The sequence below is a fragment of the Poecilia formosa genome, unplaced genomic scaffold, assembly GCF_000485575.1.
Source record: "Poecilia formosa unplaced genomic scaffold, Poecilia_formosa-5.1.2 Scaffold21, whole genome shotgun sequence".
NCBI lineage: Eukaryota > Metazoa > Chordata > Actinopteri > Cyprinodontiformes > Poeciliidae > Poecilia > Poecilia formosa.
In genome coordinates, this window is record NW_006799960.1 from 2,193,493 (window position 1) to 2,208,285 (window position 14,793).

A 14,793-nucleotide genomic window follows, 5' to 3' on the forward strand; every position below is an offset into this window, starting at 1 on the left:
AATGTTTACTATGTCACATTCTGTATTATTGCTCCTGGTAAAATGTGATAGTTTTTGTTGTATTTCCTCCTTTTTTCTCCCATTATGGGTACAGTTGAGATTCACAAAGGCTTAAAAAAAATTAATTTGTGATATTGAAATAACACGTAAGTGGACAAACCTCCTTTTAAAACATGTTTACATCAGGATTTTGGTCCTTGGTTTCAGTCTTTGGCTGTTTTTGGTGTTTCATGTTGAACTTGTGTAGTAATACTGTGTGTGTGTGTGTGTATGTGTGTGCATGTGTGTGTGTGTGTGAGAGACCTGGTGCTTTGCAGTGTTAAAGCTGTCAATCGAAGTCTACACCTCTGCATTTGGAAAATCACTTTGTTAGAATACTTTTTTTTGTGTATTTTGTCATTTTTTTGGGTTGTTTTGCATTTTTTCTAAAAAACAAATATTTAACAAATCTTCAGTAATGTACATGCACAGCGTGTAGCTATTTAAATAAAAACATTTTGGGTGCTATTCTTAGAATGTTAAATAGGGAAAAAATGAATTTGATGTGTTTATGTGTTAAAACTGCATCAATTCAACATAATATAAAAAGAGTGACAATGCTGATACAGATTACAAAATTTCTGAGGAATTATGGCTCCAACATGTCGAAAAGAAGCATGCCAAAATAATTTCCATGACAGTGCAAATACATATATGTACAGTGCCGTGAAAAGGTGCTTGTCCTATGACAGATTTCTCCTGTTTTTGCTTTTTTGTTTCCTAAATATTTTAGATCACGATCAGACAATGATATCCTGAGTAAATACAAAAATTCAATTTTTTAAAAATCTGAATTCAATCTCTTTAGCCAGGGATGATTTCTGCCAGACAGGGAATCACTTAAATAGCACCTGTCTGACAACATGAAGTAGGCTAAAAAATCTCAAAAAGCAATCCATTCTGATCTTAACATTTAGGTGTAACAAAAAAAAACAAAAACTAAAACATTGAAGAAATCTGAAAGGGGCAAATACATTTTCCAAGCATTGTATGTCCCTTGTACAAAACATTTAGCTTAGCATTCCACGCAACATGCTAGTTCTCAGACAAGATCTGGGTCAAAATTAAGTAGCAGCTCTGAGATATAATATTGTGTCTTTTCTTGGGGTGTGGGGGAAAAAATTCATGAAGCTACAAAGAGTCTACCATCTACACACAGAATAGAAAAGCAGCTTAAAAAAGGTAACACTTCTCTTTTTTTTTTATCTCTTTTTGCTCTAGCTAGAGATGGAATTATGACGTGTTTGAACTGTGACTTTTTTTTCCCCAGGTACTATGCATTGTCACAAGTGTCCAACACATATTCAATAAATAACCATTAGTGACGCCACAGGACGGGAAGCTTAACAGCGTGACATCTACAGAAAATGAATAAAAAGCATGGAGAAAAGTTGAGAGAGGAGGAGCGTGTCTGCGCACTGTTGGGTTTCCAGGTCTGAGCCGCCCAGCGGCTGCCATCGAAGATGTCTGACAGTCTCGCAGGTGAGATGATAACCTCATTTTCTGGTTGTTAAAGAGCTTTTGTAACCGGGCGAGCGTGCACGCGCGACGTTTCGCCGTGCGTCCTGTGTGAGTGTGTGCGCGCGCTGTGGGCAAAGTTTTTGCATTCTGTCCAAGAAGTCTTCCTTTTGCGTCCTTCGGGGGGACTCGGATTCGGATTTCACAGCCCACTGACCTGGATATTACGACAAGTGAGAGGGAAATAATGCCGCCTGAACAGCTGGCTCGACTTGCAATCTGCTGCACATCTGCCCATTTCTTGGCGGCTGGGTCTGCAAGCCAGAGGTTCAGTCCATCCCTTATTTATTCATCAGCCTGTATTAAAATCTAATCTCTTCATTTGCAGTGAGCATTGACCACTTCGGTCAATCTGCTCTGTATGTAAAGTTAACTTAGGTGTAAGGTCTGGAACCAAGAGGAAATAAAGCTTAACTGAAGCATTAAAAATAAAACCTTTGTAAAGGGGAGGCCTCGAGTTCCTCCTACCAGTCTTTTCATATTTACAAGGGAAAGTAAGACGAGCTACAATGACGACATTGACAACGACAGGTACAACGACAAACAACAAGAGTAAAGAAGTGTAGCGATAAAAGGATGTTAATTTTAAATTCATTCATTCAAAACAAAGAATATCTTTGTGTTTCCTTAAAGTCATGGCAAGTCAATATGACCTGATTATGGACCTCGTCTTCCTCCTCCTTCAACCACGTTGCAAGTCAGACAGAAGCGCCGCCGTCCGCGTCCGCGAGCCGCGTTTTCTCGGAATCTTTGCAAGGCAATGTCAAGATGAGGACAAGTCATGCTGTTTGTGGGTTTTAAGAACCAACTGAAGAACACGGGAAGCTTTCCTAGCGAGGCGTGCCGTCGAGGGCGGAGGAGGACGGGGTGCTGGGGGTGGACGAGCGCGGGGTGGCGGCAGGCGGGGTCACAGCCGGACTTCCGGTGCCGCTGCTCGGAGTGCAGGCTGACGAGCTGATGGGAGCGGGAGTCTCTGAGCCCGGAGCTCCTCCTTGCTGCTGGCTGGACTGCTGCTGCTGCTGCTGCTGCTGCTGGGCCTGGAGGGTCTGACCGCAGACATGGTGGTGCTTCTCCCAGTCCTTGTGCTGGCAGAAGGAGCCGCAGTAACGCGCCGTGTTGCAGCCGCTGCACGTCTCGCTGGCCTTACGACCACAGTTCCAGCAGCTCTGATGGACATACGGAGAAGGAAAAAAAACAACACATATTAGTGAAACTGTAGGTTCATAATTACTCAGATATTTGTGTGTTTGTGCTGATGAACTTCTGAATACTACAGCAAATATATCTGGTTACTGTGTTGAACAGCTGTAATCTACCACAGCGATCACTTATTAATAATCGCTAAATAAACATTAACCCTATTGTAGATCAAGCATAGAAGGGCTAGATTGGTCTAGTCAAAGTCCAGACCTATATCCATTGGAGATTTGTGGCAAGACTTGGAAGCTGATGTTCAGAGAAACCATTCATCCAGTCTAAGTGGTCTTAATCCATTCTGCAGCACTAATAAAGTATAAACTCAGAGTGGGTCACACATCAGCTTTCTATTTGAAAACACAATATGAGAAAACACAAAAGTGAGATTTGGGAAAGCAAAATTACAATAAAAACACATAAACTGTGGTTTGTGAAACTCTATATAAAATGAAACATGCCTGTGCGCTTATATGTACAAGACAGCAAAAGTAGATCTAGAAGTCTTTTCTTTCGACACAAAGACCTCCTAGATGTCTTAGAAGCATTTCAGGGTTGCTGTACATCCACAGGAAATGGGAGAGCAGAGTTACACGCAACCTCTAAAAGTTCTCCCCCGAGACGCTTCTCTTTCACAAGCATCACTCCACCAATTAATGTCAGACGTGAGCCATATTTCCCTCTCACTTAACTGATTAAAACCTCAAGGTCTCCAGTGGTCATTAGCAAAGGAGGGCCGCTTTCCTTACTCCCTCTCAGCTGAATTAGAAACAACGTCCTTTGCATTCTGGCGTGAAACAAAGAAGACGGAGGGAAATTAAAACAGCCGATGCCTGTATGTTACTCTCCTGCTATATCCTGAACATTTAAAGCTGGGCATATTTGACCTTTGCAAAAGATGTTTCATCAGATTCTCCTAAAGGAATCATGCAGATTTCCCCCCCGCCGTATATAAGAAAGTCCTATCAGCCGTCTTATTTGAAAGCCTCTGGAGCAGAAATGCATCGAGACAGAATTCGACGGCGTATCCACAAGCGCCAGACTGAACCGAAGGGTTACAGGTACCTCGCTGGAGTCCTCCTGCTGGTTGATGATGGAGAGCGCGTCCTCGGCCGCCTGACGTTTGGCCTCAGCTACCGTGCGCTCCATCTTCGCCCGCTCGCTGCTGATCATCTCGTGAGCCTTTCGCTCGGCCTCCGACACGGCCTTCTGCAGCTCAGACATGGCCTGTCGCTTGACCTCGTTCACCGCCTCTTCTGGAAGGAGTTTGGAAACAAGTGAGTTTCGTGCGTTTCTTTGGATTTTTTTTTTTTTTTTTTTGCTTTAAAAATGAATGTGTCAGCTAACACAAGTTCAAATTTTATGATGTTATCTACGAAATGTTTACTCTTGTCGATCTAGAAGTCACCTGGAGGAGAGAATGCCATTCAGTGTTCATTCAGAAATACGTGTAAGAAAAGCCTTGAAATGTAGAATTAAAATTTTAGCAGCACTATTAGAAAAAAAAAAAACCCAAACAAAGTCCTAAAAATTAGACACCTGTATTATTTTTTATTTTGTTTTAGTGTGTAGTTTTGAAGTATTTTTAAACCTTGTACATCCTACTGTAAAAATGTAAATGTGTGGAGTTTGGTAAACTTCACTGAGACTCTGGAAAAATGTGTTTCACCAGATAGTTGGAAAACAATAGAGGAACTACGATGCCTGTTTCTCATCACAAGGTGGTAACTTTGCTTAGAGTCCAAGAGATCGTCACAAATAAAAATGGAAAATAGATCTAGAAGGACAACAATCCCAAAAGTATGACCAAATCAACGCAGTAGCCAAGCTTAGTCAAATTAAAGAATGTTTTTTTTTTTGTTTTCTCTAAAAGGTTCATCTATTTTGTGAGTTTTATACATCTTTACTGACAGCACCAAATATATGTTGAATAAATAAGCAGATTTTCTTGCATCACATTCTATAGCCTCTAAATGTCAATGTTTTATGATAAAGTTGACAATAGATATCTTATTTAAGAAGCAAACTAAACATGCATCTTTTATGTTTAGGTGAAACCCCCCCCCCAAAAAACATACAAAAGAACAAGTCATTTCATTCCAGATAATAACACAGCGCTTTCAGGCTTTCCCAGTGTGTTATTTTACATTTGTTTAGAGCAAAGAATGACCTTGAGTGTGGATATTAAACGACAGAACCCTGTCAAAGCAAAAGGAGGGCTTTTTGTGTTTGTTCCCGTCATGCCTGTAACTTGACTAATTGTGTATGCAAATCGGCCAATTTACATTTAAATTATGCATTTCCATTGTGATCCCAGAGGCCCACGCGGTGAAGGGGAAGTGGGAGAAGCGGTAGGAAACCGTGCAAGGTGCTTGAATATTTATCACTAACTGTAAACATTTGCCTGTTTCAAACAGATGTATCCACGGCCGCTCGCCATTGTATTAAAAAGAAAAAAAAAAAAATTTTTTTTTTTTTTTTTTTGCAATTCTCTCTGGGTTACATTTATATCAGTTTCTCCTCAGAAAAAGGGTGAATGAAAAATAGCAAGCCTGTTTATATATGTGTGTATATATATATATATATATATATATACACACACATACAAACAGCTTTATATTTTATTAAATGGTTGAGTTGCCTTATTTGTACATGTTACAGATGTATCGTACGTGCAAAATGTTGTCGATGTGACACGAAATGTGTACTTTTCTATATACGTTTTTCCCCAATCTGATTGAAGAAAACATTTAAACCAGGGTGGTTTTGTCTTTAACCTACTGTGCTGACTGAAGTCATAAAAATTGCTCTGGCACCTAGAGATATAAGCCTTGTGCATTGAATCGTGATTACACGCCGAATGCCTGAGATGGAAGATCGATCAAAGCCGGAGAGGGAAAGGGAGAGTCCTGGAGAGCAGTAGGAGCTCCAGCGGTGTTACTCAATTCAATTTAAATGCATATTACTTGTTCTGAGTATCACACACATCATGCATGGTCAAGCAAGGGGGGCGATTTCTTTTCTCCAGCAACTTTAAAAGGCACATATAATCTGTCACTGACGCTGAATACCAAGTGGACTCCTTCCAGTTCTTCAAGGCAGCCATGTCAGTGAGTGTACACACTCATAAGCGTCGATTAGATACACCTTTATTACTTCTTCTTTTCTCCACAGGTTGATACAGTTTTCTACAGTTTCCATTAGGTGAAATAAGGAAAAGGTTCTTGTAACACAGTTCTTCTCCTCGTCCTGCCATTGGGGATCATTTCTGTGTCACTTTTATTCGACATAATGACGCCTTAAGCTCCTCTTTACAATGCAACTTAATGGGATTTTATAATCCCACAGACTCGTCGGCTCTTTATTAGCATCGCCAGTTCAGTTGCTCGCCATCAAATACCAATTCGACCAATCTCGTGCAAGCAACTCAAAAGACAGACATGGTCTGATAAACTGAGGAACTGCTGACCTGCTGGGATATTAATCACTACCAAAAAAAGAAGAAAAAAACAACAATCCAACACCAGTGCTTTGAACAGAGTTCAAAGTTCAGAGTTCAAAGGAGTATAAGCAGACTGTTTCAGGATGATAGAAAGACAACAGTAGCTCAAACAACAAATCATTCCCACAGCTCTGTCAAAAACTGTCTCTGAGCAAAGAACATGTTGGACCTTGAAGCAGAAAGACCACAGCAGCTGAAAACCACAAACGGTTGATATTGCGACTCACTGAGGAATCGCAAAGACTGTATCAGTTAAACAAGCAGTCAGAGTCCAAAATATACTAACCTTATAGAATCTATTTCTACACATGTTTGGCGGTAACCAGTTCCATACTAAGTATCTACCTTAGGTATTCCAAGAACTTAAAACTTAAGAGTAATAACAATAAAAAGTTGAATCGTTCCCTATTTAATGCTTCTCTGTCTGCCTAAATCTGAATGTTTTGTTCATTTTAAGAGCAAAACTTCAGAAACTGTTGTGCATGTAATCTAATGTACGTAATCTATGTATATAATGTAATCTAATCTATGTAGTTGTCTTGGTCAACCTCTATTATCACACTGGCACCAGATTTAAAACAAACAATGACTGACAATATAATATCAGATTCCCTAACCGAGACGCTGAACATCACTCACAGTAATGGTTGAGCATTACCCTTTCTGAGTGAATACACCATTAACAAAGTGCATCCAAAACTAGGAGAAATAGGAAACTTTTAAATCAACGCGCACCATAAAGGAATTTTGCTCAACTTGCACTAAAGGGGGTACGCAACATTTCTCTTAGAGTTCTTCCAGGTCTGCACTGACATTTAAACCGGTACGTTTCGTCAACCTACACTCACTCTCCATCAAAGTGGAAAAAAAAATAAATAAATCCAGCCTTGATTTGATCAAAGTCGAGGTCTTGTAAGCAGTAAAGAGTTAAGCGTGGAAGTGGTGCTCACCAGCCTTTTTCCAGATCTCTTCTGGGACATAACCAGACACGGGCCGGTGCAGAAGCTCCCTGTGAATTTCTGCAGAGGAAACAAGGAAGATGAATCTCATACTGTGAAAAGATTGTCCAACAAACAATGTGGATTTTTTCTTTTTTTTTTGGTGATACTTTTTACTGTTTATTTGTTGATGAAGACAACAAAGTTGACAAGTAAACCATTAAATAATTAAACTCTTAAAAAGCAAAGCAGTAATACAGTACCAAGCACATTTATTTGTATTAAAGCAACAAAAACATGCTTCGAATTTAAAGCCCACAGAATGAGATCCTTTGTAGGCTCTGTTTTGGTAAAAGCTTTGGAACCTGTGATTTGTTTTTTACCTGACGTTGCATTTTCCTGTGCTGCAGGGCTCTGCTGCCTCGACTGCCCGCTGGACGCCCCCTTCTTCAGCTCCTCGGCGTCGCTGTAACGCCTAATCCAATAGTTGAGCTCCTCGCGGTCGGCCTCCTGGCACCTCCGCAGCACCGTCAGCGAGCGCCTCGTTTTCTCCACCATGTCCATGATGCAGTTCAGCAGCTGGGCAGGACAAAAGACAAGACAAAGCGCTGGGTTAACACATAGAAACAAAGGCACGGTTCATTTAATTTCAGCTGAGATGCAATTTTGGAAAGGTGTACCGTTACGTTTTTATTGTCAACTATTTATTCATTTATTTTTTTCACTTCAGGTGGCCCGTGACGTATTTCTGTCACGGGCTTATTAAGTCATCAGTAAGTAAATAAAAAATCTGAACAGTTACTATATTTAAAATGGTGATACGCAAGTCGAAAGCTTCTACAAGAATTACAGTGCCTTTCAAACGTTACATTTTCACAATTTTGCCATGTTAAGAACAAAAAAGATCAATATATGTTCTAGATTTGAACTCAACTCAGTTGAATATGTAATATCAAGACACTTTACAAAAACAAGTCATTTCAATCCATTCAGGCTTTACGTTCCACTTGATCGTGGTTATCAAAAAGTGTGGAAAAATCAGTTCGTTATTCAAATGAATTCAAAACATTTTCTACCTAATTAGAATCTATCAAGTCATTGAAGCAGAAATCCCTCGTTCTAAGCATGCATGTCGTGACAGTGGAGAGGAAAAGCTTCCCTTTAACAGGAAGAAACCTCCAGCAGAACCTGGATAAAAAGAACACAAACATAGGGGATATTTCTAAAAGAGAACTGAAGGGTCCATGAAGAACTAATTGTTTACTATCAGAGGTTTGAAGACTGTGGTTTGGATTCTTTTGTGCTGTATTCAGATTCTAGCAGCTTTTTAAAGGTAGAGACTGAAATGTTTGTCCATTTAGCTTCTCATAATAACCCGGGCTCAGTCAGCTGGATGGAGAACATTTATGAACACTAAGTTCATAAATGCCACAGATTCTCAGTTGGATTCATGTCTGGACCTCGACTGGGCCCTCAACACATCAGCATATCTGGATCGAAATCTTCCCATTGCCCATCCGACGTTGTGTGCTTTACGCTCGATGTCCTGCTGGACGGTGCTGCGTCCTCTGACAGGCTGCCTTCAAGAACTGAAATTAGTCCCGTTCTTCTCCCCCATCACCTCTAATCAGCTTCCCCGCTGAAATGAAAACGAAACCCCACGACTCCCTACGGCCACCACGGTGTTGTGTATTCAGGTTGACATTCGCTGCTGGTTTTCAACCTCAGCTTTTCGCATGCTGGCCAAATGTACTGAGTTGGTCTCCTCTGATCAGAGCACTGACTTTCACATGTTTGCTGGGCCCCTGCATGGCTTGCAGCAAACTGCCACTTTCTTTATACCACACTTTGATTCAGACCAGATGTGTGGAGTGGACGACTAGTAGTGGTCCCGTTGCAAGCCTCTCCCTCCCGAGAAGGGGATATCTGCAACTCTGTCAGAGTTTCCGCTTCTGTCCTGATTAATGCTCTCCTCACCTGGCCTGTCAGTTTAGATGTACGGCCACGTCTTGGTAGGACTACGCAGCGCCTCACGAGATGTCCAAAACTCGAGATATTGCTCTATAATCTATTTAATAAGGTGTAACAAGCGATGAAATTACACGTAATCACTATTTACTGTCTATACAGCCTGATTTCATGTGACAAACCCAGTTTGTCATATGAAATATGTCGTAATAATGTGACAAAAATGTGAAAAAGCATATTGAGTATCAACCCCTCATGCAAAACATTAGATTAACAACGAGGAGTGTTAGCATATTTTCAGTCTTTTCATTTTGTGCTGGTTTCACTTCTAGAAAATAAACAAATGCCATAAAATATAAACGACGCACAATATCTGCAAGCTGCAAAAATGTAATGTGAGTCTGAACATACCTGCAAAATCAATAATTTATGTTACTGATAGCAAATAAAAAATAAAGATTCCTAACTCCTATCTTCAGCAGACGACATTATTAACCTACATTTTTTTTTAACTTGGTAATATATATATTTTTCTTACGAATAAACAAGGCACAACAAACACATTAATAATAATAATAATAATAATAATAATAATAATAATAATAATAATAATAATAATAATAATAATAATAATAATAATAATAATAATACAGCTCTCTGATCCACAGTCCAGTGGGATAAATGTTTTACTACGACATGACAAACACTATCAAATGTTACTTACAAAGAAAGAATAGTAATAAAAATGTTATTACTTTTCTTACATGGTCAAGGTGCTTCCACTCCTCAGCCCATTCTCTGTCTGTCAGTCTGTGGTCGATCACCTCTTCCTGCCTGCTCCCTGCATGCATACCTGCAGTAACAAAAAAAAAAGTAAAAAAACAAAAAAACAAATGGAAACAGAGAAAAAGAGTCACTACAACTAAGAGCAACAATTGATGTAACATTACTTCGTCATTCTCCTTCTATCATTTCTCCATTTTTCCATTTTGTCCCTCTTTTATGTCCCCCCTCTCTGCATCCATTTTTCCTCCCTGCCCTCCTTTCTTTGCGGTCTCCATATCTCTCCAGCACCCCGAGGGCAAATGACTGAACTTCTCGTCCAGTTAACATCCATCACCGGCTGGAGACATGGTAAATGTCTCTCCTATATTTAGAAAAGAGTCCTTTACAGCTTCATCACAACTTGGCATATGCAGAAAAAAAAAAATGTCTCTCATATTAAAACACGACGTTAAAATGTAGCAATAGTGGCTGCAGCTCTGCATTTTTGTCCTCCAGTAGACATAAACTGGGTTTTTTCTGGGAAGCGGGAATAACAGTCTTTCATCTGAGCAACAGAGGCAGTTTTAACACTGAGGCCAGTTGTAGCCCTTCATTAAACAGTAACATGATCTCTCTGACCACACGACTAAAAGCATGCGATTCTGACGAATGAAGTCTAAATAGTGCAAAAATACCAAGAAGCCACAAGCAGGACTTAAAGAGGAAGCGTAATCTGAACGCTGAAGACAATTTTACGTCCACTCTTCAGTTGTTGCTAGAGATGCGTCAAAATGCTTAAAATCACGTGTAATTTCTTTTGCAATCGCAGGTAAAAACACGGCTAAGAAAGAGGATTTACTTCATGTATAAAGGCAGTAGAACAAGCTCCTTCTAGGAAATCCGCGACGACAATTCTTTTGCATAAATTACAGTTTATAAACATAAAATCCTGGACAAAAGGGCTGTTGATGTTTCCTTAGACATCTGCCAAGGTTCAGGCTTTTAAGTAATACTTTTCCCAGTTTTAGCTTGTATGCAGAAAATGTCTTTATTATGTTGTTTTTTTATTCATGTCCTACTTCTTAGTTGAAAAAGAAGTAGGACAGATGAAGCATCAGAGGTCTATCAGTCATTAACTTTCATTAAGATTTAGTCAAACCTAAACTAGTATCAAACTTCTAGAGATTTTCATTTTGTCATAAATCAGATTTAAATCAGCAGGAGGAATCTGCAGAGATGCCAAGAAACAAGCAAACAAACACAATCATTTGACTTGAGCAGAGACACGCCTATAACATACATGACAGTAAAACCCCCGAGGACCAGGTTTCTCAATAAATGAACTTTGGCTTTAGTGGAATAGTATATTGAATTATCCAAATTACCTTTATTTTAATCAGGTAAAAAAAAAAACTTTTACAAAGCTCAGTAAAAGGTTTCCTAATCAGAGAAGAAAAAATGTTGCATAAATTGACATTTTTCATTTATGCAACACAAAGCACGGCATGCTTTGTGTTGCTTTGCAGAGCAACACAAAGCATGTAAGGCTGCGGGAAACTCAAAAGCACAAAAACAAGAGGTAGTTTTTTTTTTTATTATTTTGATCGGCATCCATTATTTCTTCGCGTTTATGAGGTGCCGAGTCTAAAATACTTTCAGACGTCTAAATTCAATTACAGTTTCTTTGTTCCGCGACTCGGCCAGCAGACCGGCGGGTAAAGCTGAGCCGACGGGGCACAAGAAAACAAGCGCGCCAGATGAAGACGTGGTTGAGGACAGACTTGCTCACGACTCGGGTTTACCTTTATGCAGCGACATCCACTGCAGCGACATCTGCAGTGGATGTCGCTGCAGATCAAATCCGTATGTATTCAACAAGTGGTAGCAGAAAAAAAGAACACAGTTCATTCCTGATACGGCTTAAGCTACGCAGCTTGACCTTGTGCTTTTTGGCCATTTTTTTATCTGTATGCAATAATTATTTCCTATGCGTTTATATGCATAGTCTCCATAAAAATGAATATGAATATGCTACTGAGCAGCAGTCGCACTCCCTATTTACAGAAATAGGGGTGTGCATGACTGCCCAGCATGCTCCCTACTGACCGCGTGCAGACGGACGCCTCTGTCTTGAGAAGCACAAGTACAAACCAGGTGTGAGCGATGATTTGTTTTTTACCAACCTGTTTGCAGATTATAAATGACATTATTTATTTACGCCTTTTGACACCAACCGTCCCGGAGAAAGGAAAACAGCGATCCAACATGCTAAATTTACGAATGTACCAGTTAATACAATGAACTAGAATCTCTACACGATTCGACTGAATGTACTATAAATGCTCTGGATCTGTTCATAGACGGCAGTGTTGTGAAAGCCGGCCACTCGTGGTGTACCAGCATGTTGTGTCTATGATATAAAGTTATATAAACAAGGAGACAAAAACCAAAAAAAATTCAGCAAACCAAAAAACAAACAAAACAAAAACAAAACCATCCTTACCAATAGGCCTGGCTCGCTCTCGGATTTCTCTGTGATTGGAGGCTGCGTGTCTGTACGTGTCACGGTAATGATGGGCGATGGCCATGTCGTCTAGCCTGTAGTGCTGCGGAGGAAGGGGTCCCGGGTGGGGCAGCCCGTTGGGTTGGTAGGAGAGTCCGTTGGACGGACTGAAACGCTGGGCGGGGCTCATGGTGCAGGGCCGTTTGCTCGGGTGGACGTCTGGGTGGATGGCGCCGTCTCGCTCGAAGCCGTTCTCTTTGGTTCTGAGCAGAAACGCAGAATGACGAATTACGTATTTTTTTTTTATTTTTTTTTTTTTGCATTTGAAAAATCGCGATAACAGGACTTGATGAGAGAATGTGACACCAAATGTGTCTTCGATCTCTTGTACCAGAAAACAAAGAGATGTAACAAGTCACAACACATGAGGAGAGGTGAGATAATGATACAGGTACAAATGATGTCAATATCACACCTCATTTGTAAAAAAAAAAAAAAAAAAAAAATATGTGGTGCAGCACCTGCTCGCTAGATTTATCCTATAAAGGAGTATAACGACTGGTGCAGGCCCTGGAGCTGTCGCTCCAGTGTAAGTGCAACCTCCTACCAGATGAAGTAATTGCCACGACAGGTTGTGTTACCTGGAATCGTCGAGGGGCTTCGTTCCATTGAAAACAAGTTAAATTTATACATAAACAATTAAACCTCACTCACCAAAAGTAACACATGCAGACTCACACAAGGAGTTTCAAGGGGATCAGGTGGATTTTTGTTCGCCTGTTTCAGAAGATTAATGTGGCCAGGTGTGTTTGCGCGCGCGCGTGTGTGTGAGTGCGTGCTTGCACATATGTGCCGACAGTATGTTTTTGTGTGTGTTCTCAGCTTTGTCAGTTCACAGTTAAAACCTGCCAACCTCCCCTGCTATCAACAGTCCCCTGGTTTCCTCTCTCCCCCCTCTGTCTCGCTTCTCTTCCTTCCCATCTCTCTCTCCGATGAACAGATTGAACTTCTTAATGAGCTGTTTTTATGGGCTCCTAATGCTCATCCACAGCTCTCCATATGCTCTTTTCTTCCATCCGTCCATCTCTCCGTCTCCCTCGACTCATCCATCCACCTCCTCCCACGCGCGCGCCTCTCCCCAGCTTTCCTGCTGCAACAACGTTTGCGTCTTATAGACACCAGAGAATAAACATGCAACCTTACGGTCACATTCATGCACAGTTTGCTCATGCGTGCCAGCACATTCTTGTTTATAGCTAAAAAAAAAAAAACGGGCATTCCGATTAGAAATGCAGCAGAGAAATCAGCTGGTGACCGTTCCCGATTGGGATCTATTTTCTAATCAGCGAGTGCATCAAATGAGTAAGTGTTCTTTCATGGAAGCGGACTCAAAATGAGTTGTTTTCTGTATCTATGAAGTGTCTGAAATGAAGCCAGAGGAGGAACAAAAGGTGTAAGCAAACCTTATTTTATTAGAAACACGTTGGCTTTTCGTTCAGCTACTTTTAATCAGAGTGAAACGTCAGCAGATGCAACTGCAGTGGAGATTCTCTTATTTTGTCACTGAACATGCTGGATTTGTCAAGGATGGGAATCCTCTGGACACTTCCCAGTTGAGATAAGGGTCTAACTTAAAGTTCAGCTCCAGGACGGCCAGTGAAGACGCGTTCCTGGTTGAATATTACTTGAATCGCTGAATCAAATGACTGAATCACTAATTGACTGCAGCCTTCAGTCAAGTTCTGCACAGTGATTCAGGCGCGTTAAGGCTAATGCTAACTAAAACTAACGTGGGCGTGGCCAATTAGTGCTTGTTTTGACACATCAGAAATCTCGTTTTACAGCAGAGCTGTGGAACAACAACAGTTCTCACGTTGAGATTTTACCTTTGGTACTCATCGAAATAACTAATAACTGTTCACTACACGAGGCTGCTTAGCATTCCCATATAGTTACACTCGAATATGGTGCTCTGGAGCAAAACATGCAGGACTCTGATCTTACTCTACTAGCAAAAGTGTGAGGCCATTCAATGTGGTGTGCTTTTACACTCGGACGTGTTCAAAAACAGAACAACATGTCTAATGGTTGGAAGTTGGATTGATGTTTATATGCAATTGTTTCCCGTAATCTGGGAGCATCGATGTTTTCAGATTTTCAGTTGTAGTTCTGTAATGTTAGGCTATTCTTCGTTTTATTTTAATACACTAACAAAATATAACTTATTTAATTAAGATGGTTTTCCTTGCAATTCATTCAGAAAGTAAAAACTATATTTTGTTGCATCGAAATGGCGGGCATAGTGTACAGGAACATCTGTGCAGAATATGGACTGGAAGCCCCGAGGTCAAAATGGGGGACACCCC

At 40.6% G+C, this 14,793-nt stretch overlaps 1 protein-coding gene across 2 annotated transcripts in view; it reads right to left on the reverse strand.

The window, feature by feature from the left end:
* Positions 1 to 244: 244 nt before the first annotated feature.
* Positions 245 to 14,793, reverse strand: part of runx1t1 (RUNX1 partner transcriptional co-repressor 1) — a 73,876-nt gene continuing 59,327 nt past the window's right edge. The window contains exons 7-12 of one of the 2 annotated variants that reach the window (XM_016669289.1): positions 12,428 to 12,690; positions 9,924 to 10,012; positions 7,575 to 7,770; positions 7,204 to 7,272; positions 3,817 to 4,007; positions 245 to 2,723 (exon numbers count right to left, since the gene is read on the reverse strand). In XM_016669289.1, the coding sequence (XP_016524775.1) occupies positions 2,388 to 2,723; positions 3,817 to 4,007; positions 7,204 to 7,272; positions 7,575 to 7,770; positions 9,924 to 10,012; positions 12,428 to 12,690 (1,144 nt within the window). In that variant the 3' untranslated portion in view covers positions 245 to 2,387. Of the gene's footprint in view, positions 2,724 to 3,816; positions 4,008 to 7,203; positions 7,273 to 7,574; positions 7,771 to 9,914; positions 10,013 to 12,427; positions 12,691 to 14,793 lie in introns of both variants that reach the window. The other variant, XM_007547689.2, reaches the window with a different exon arrangement.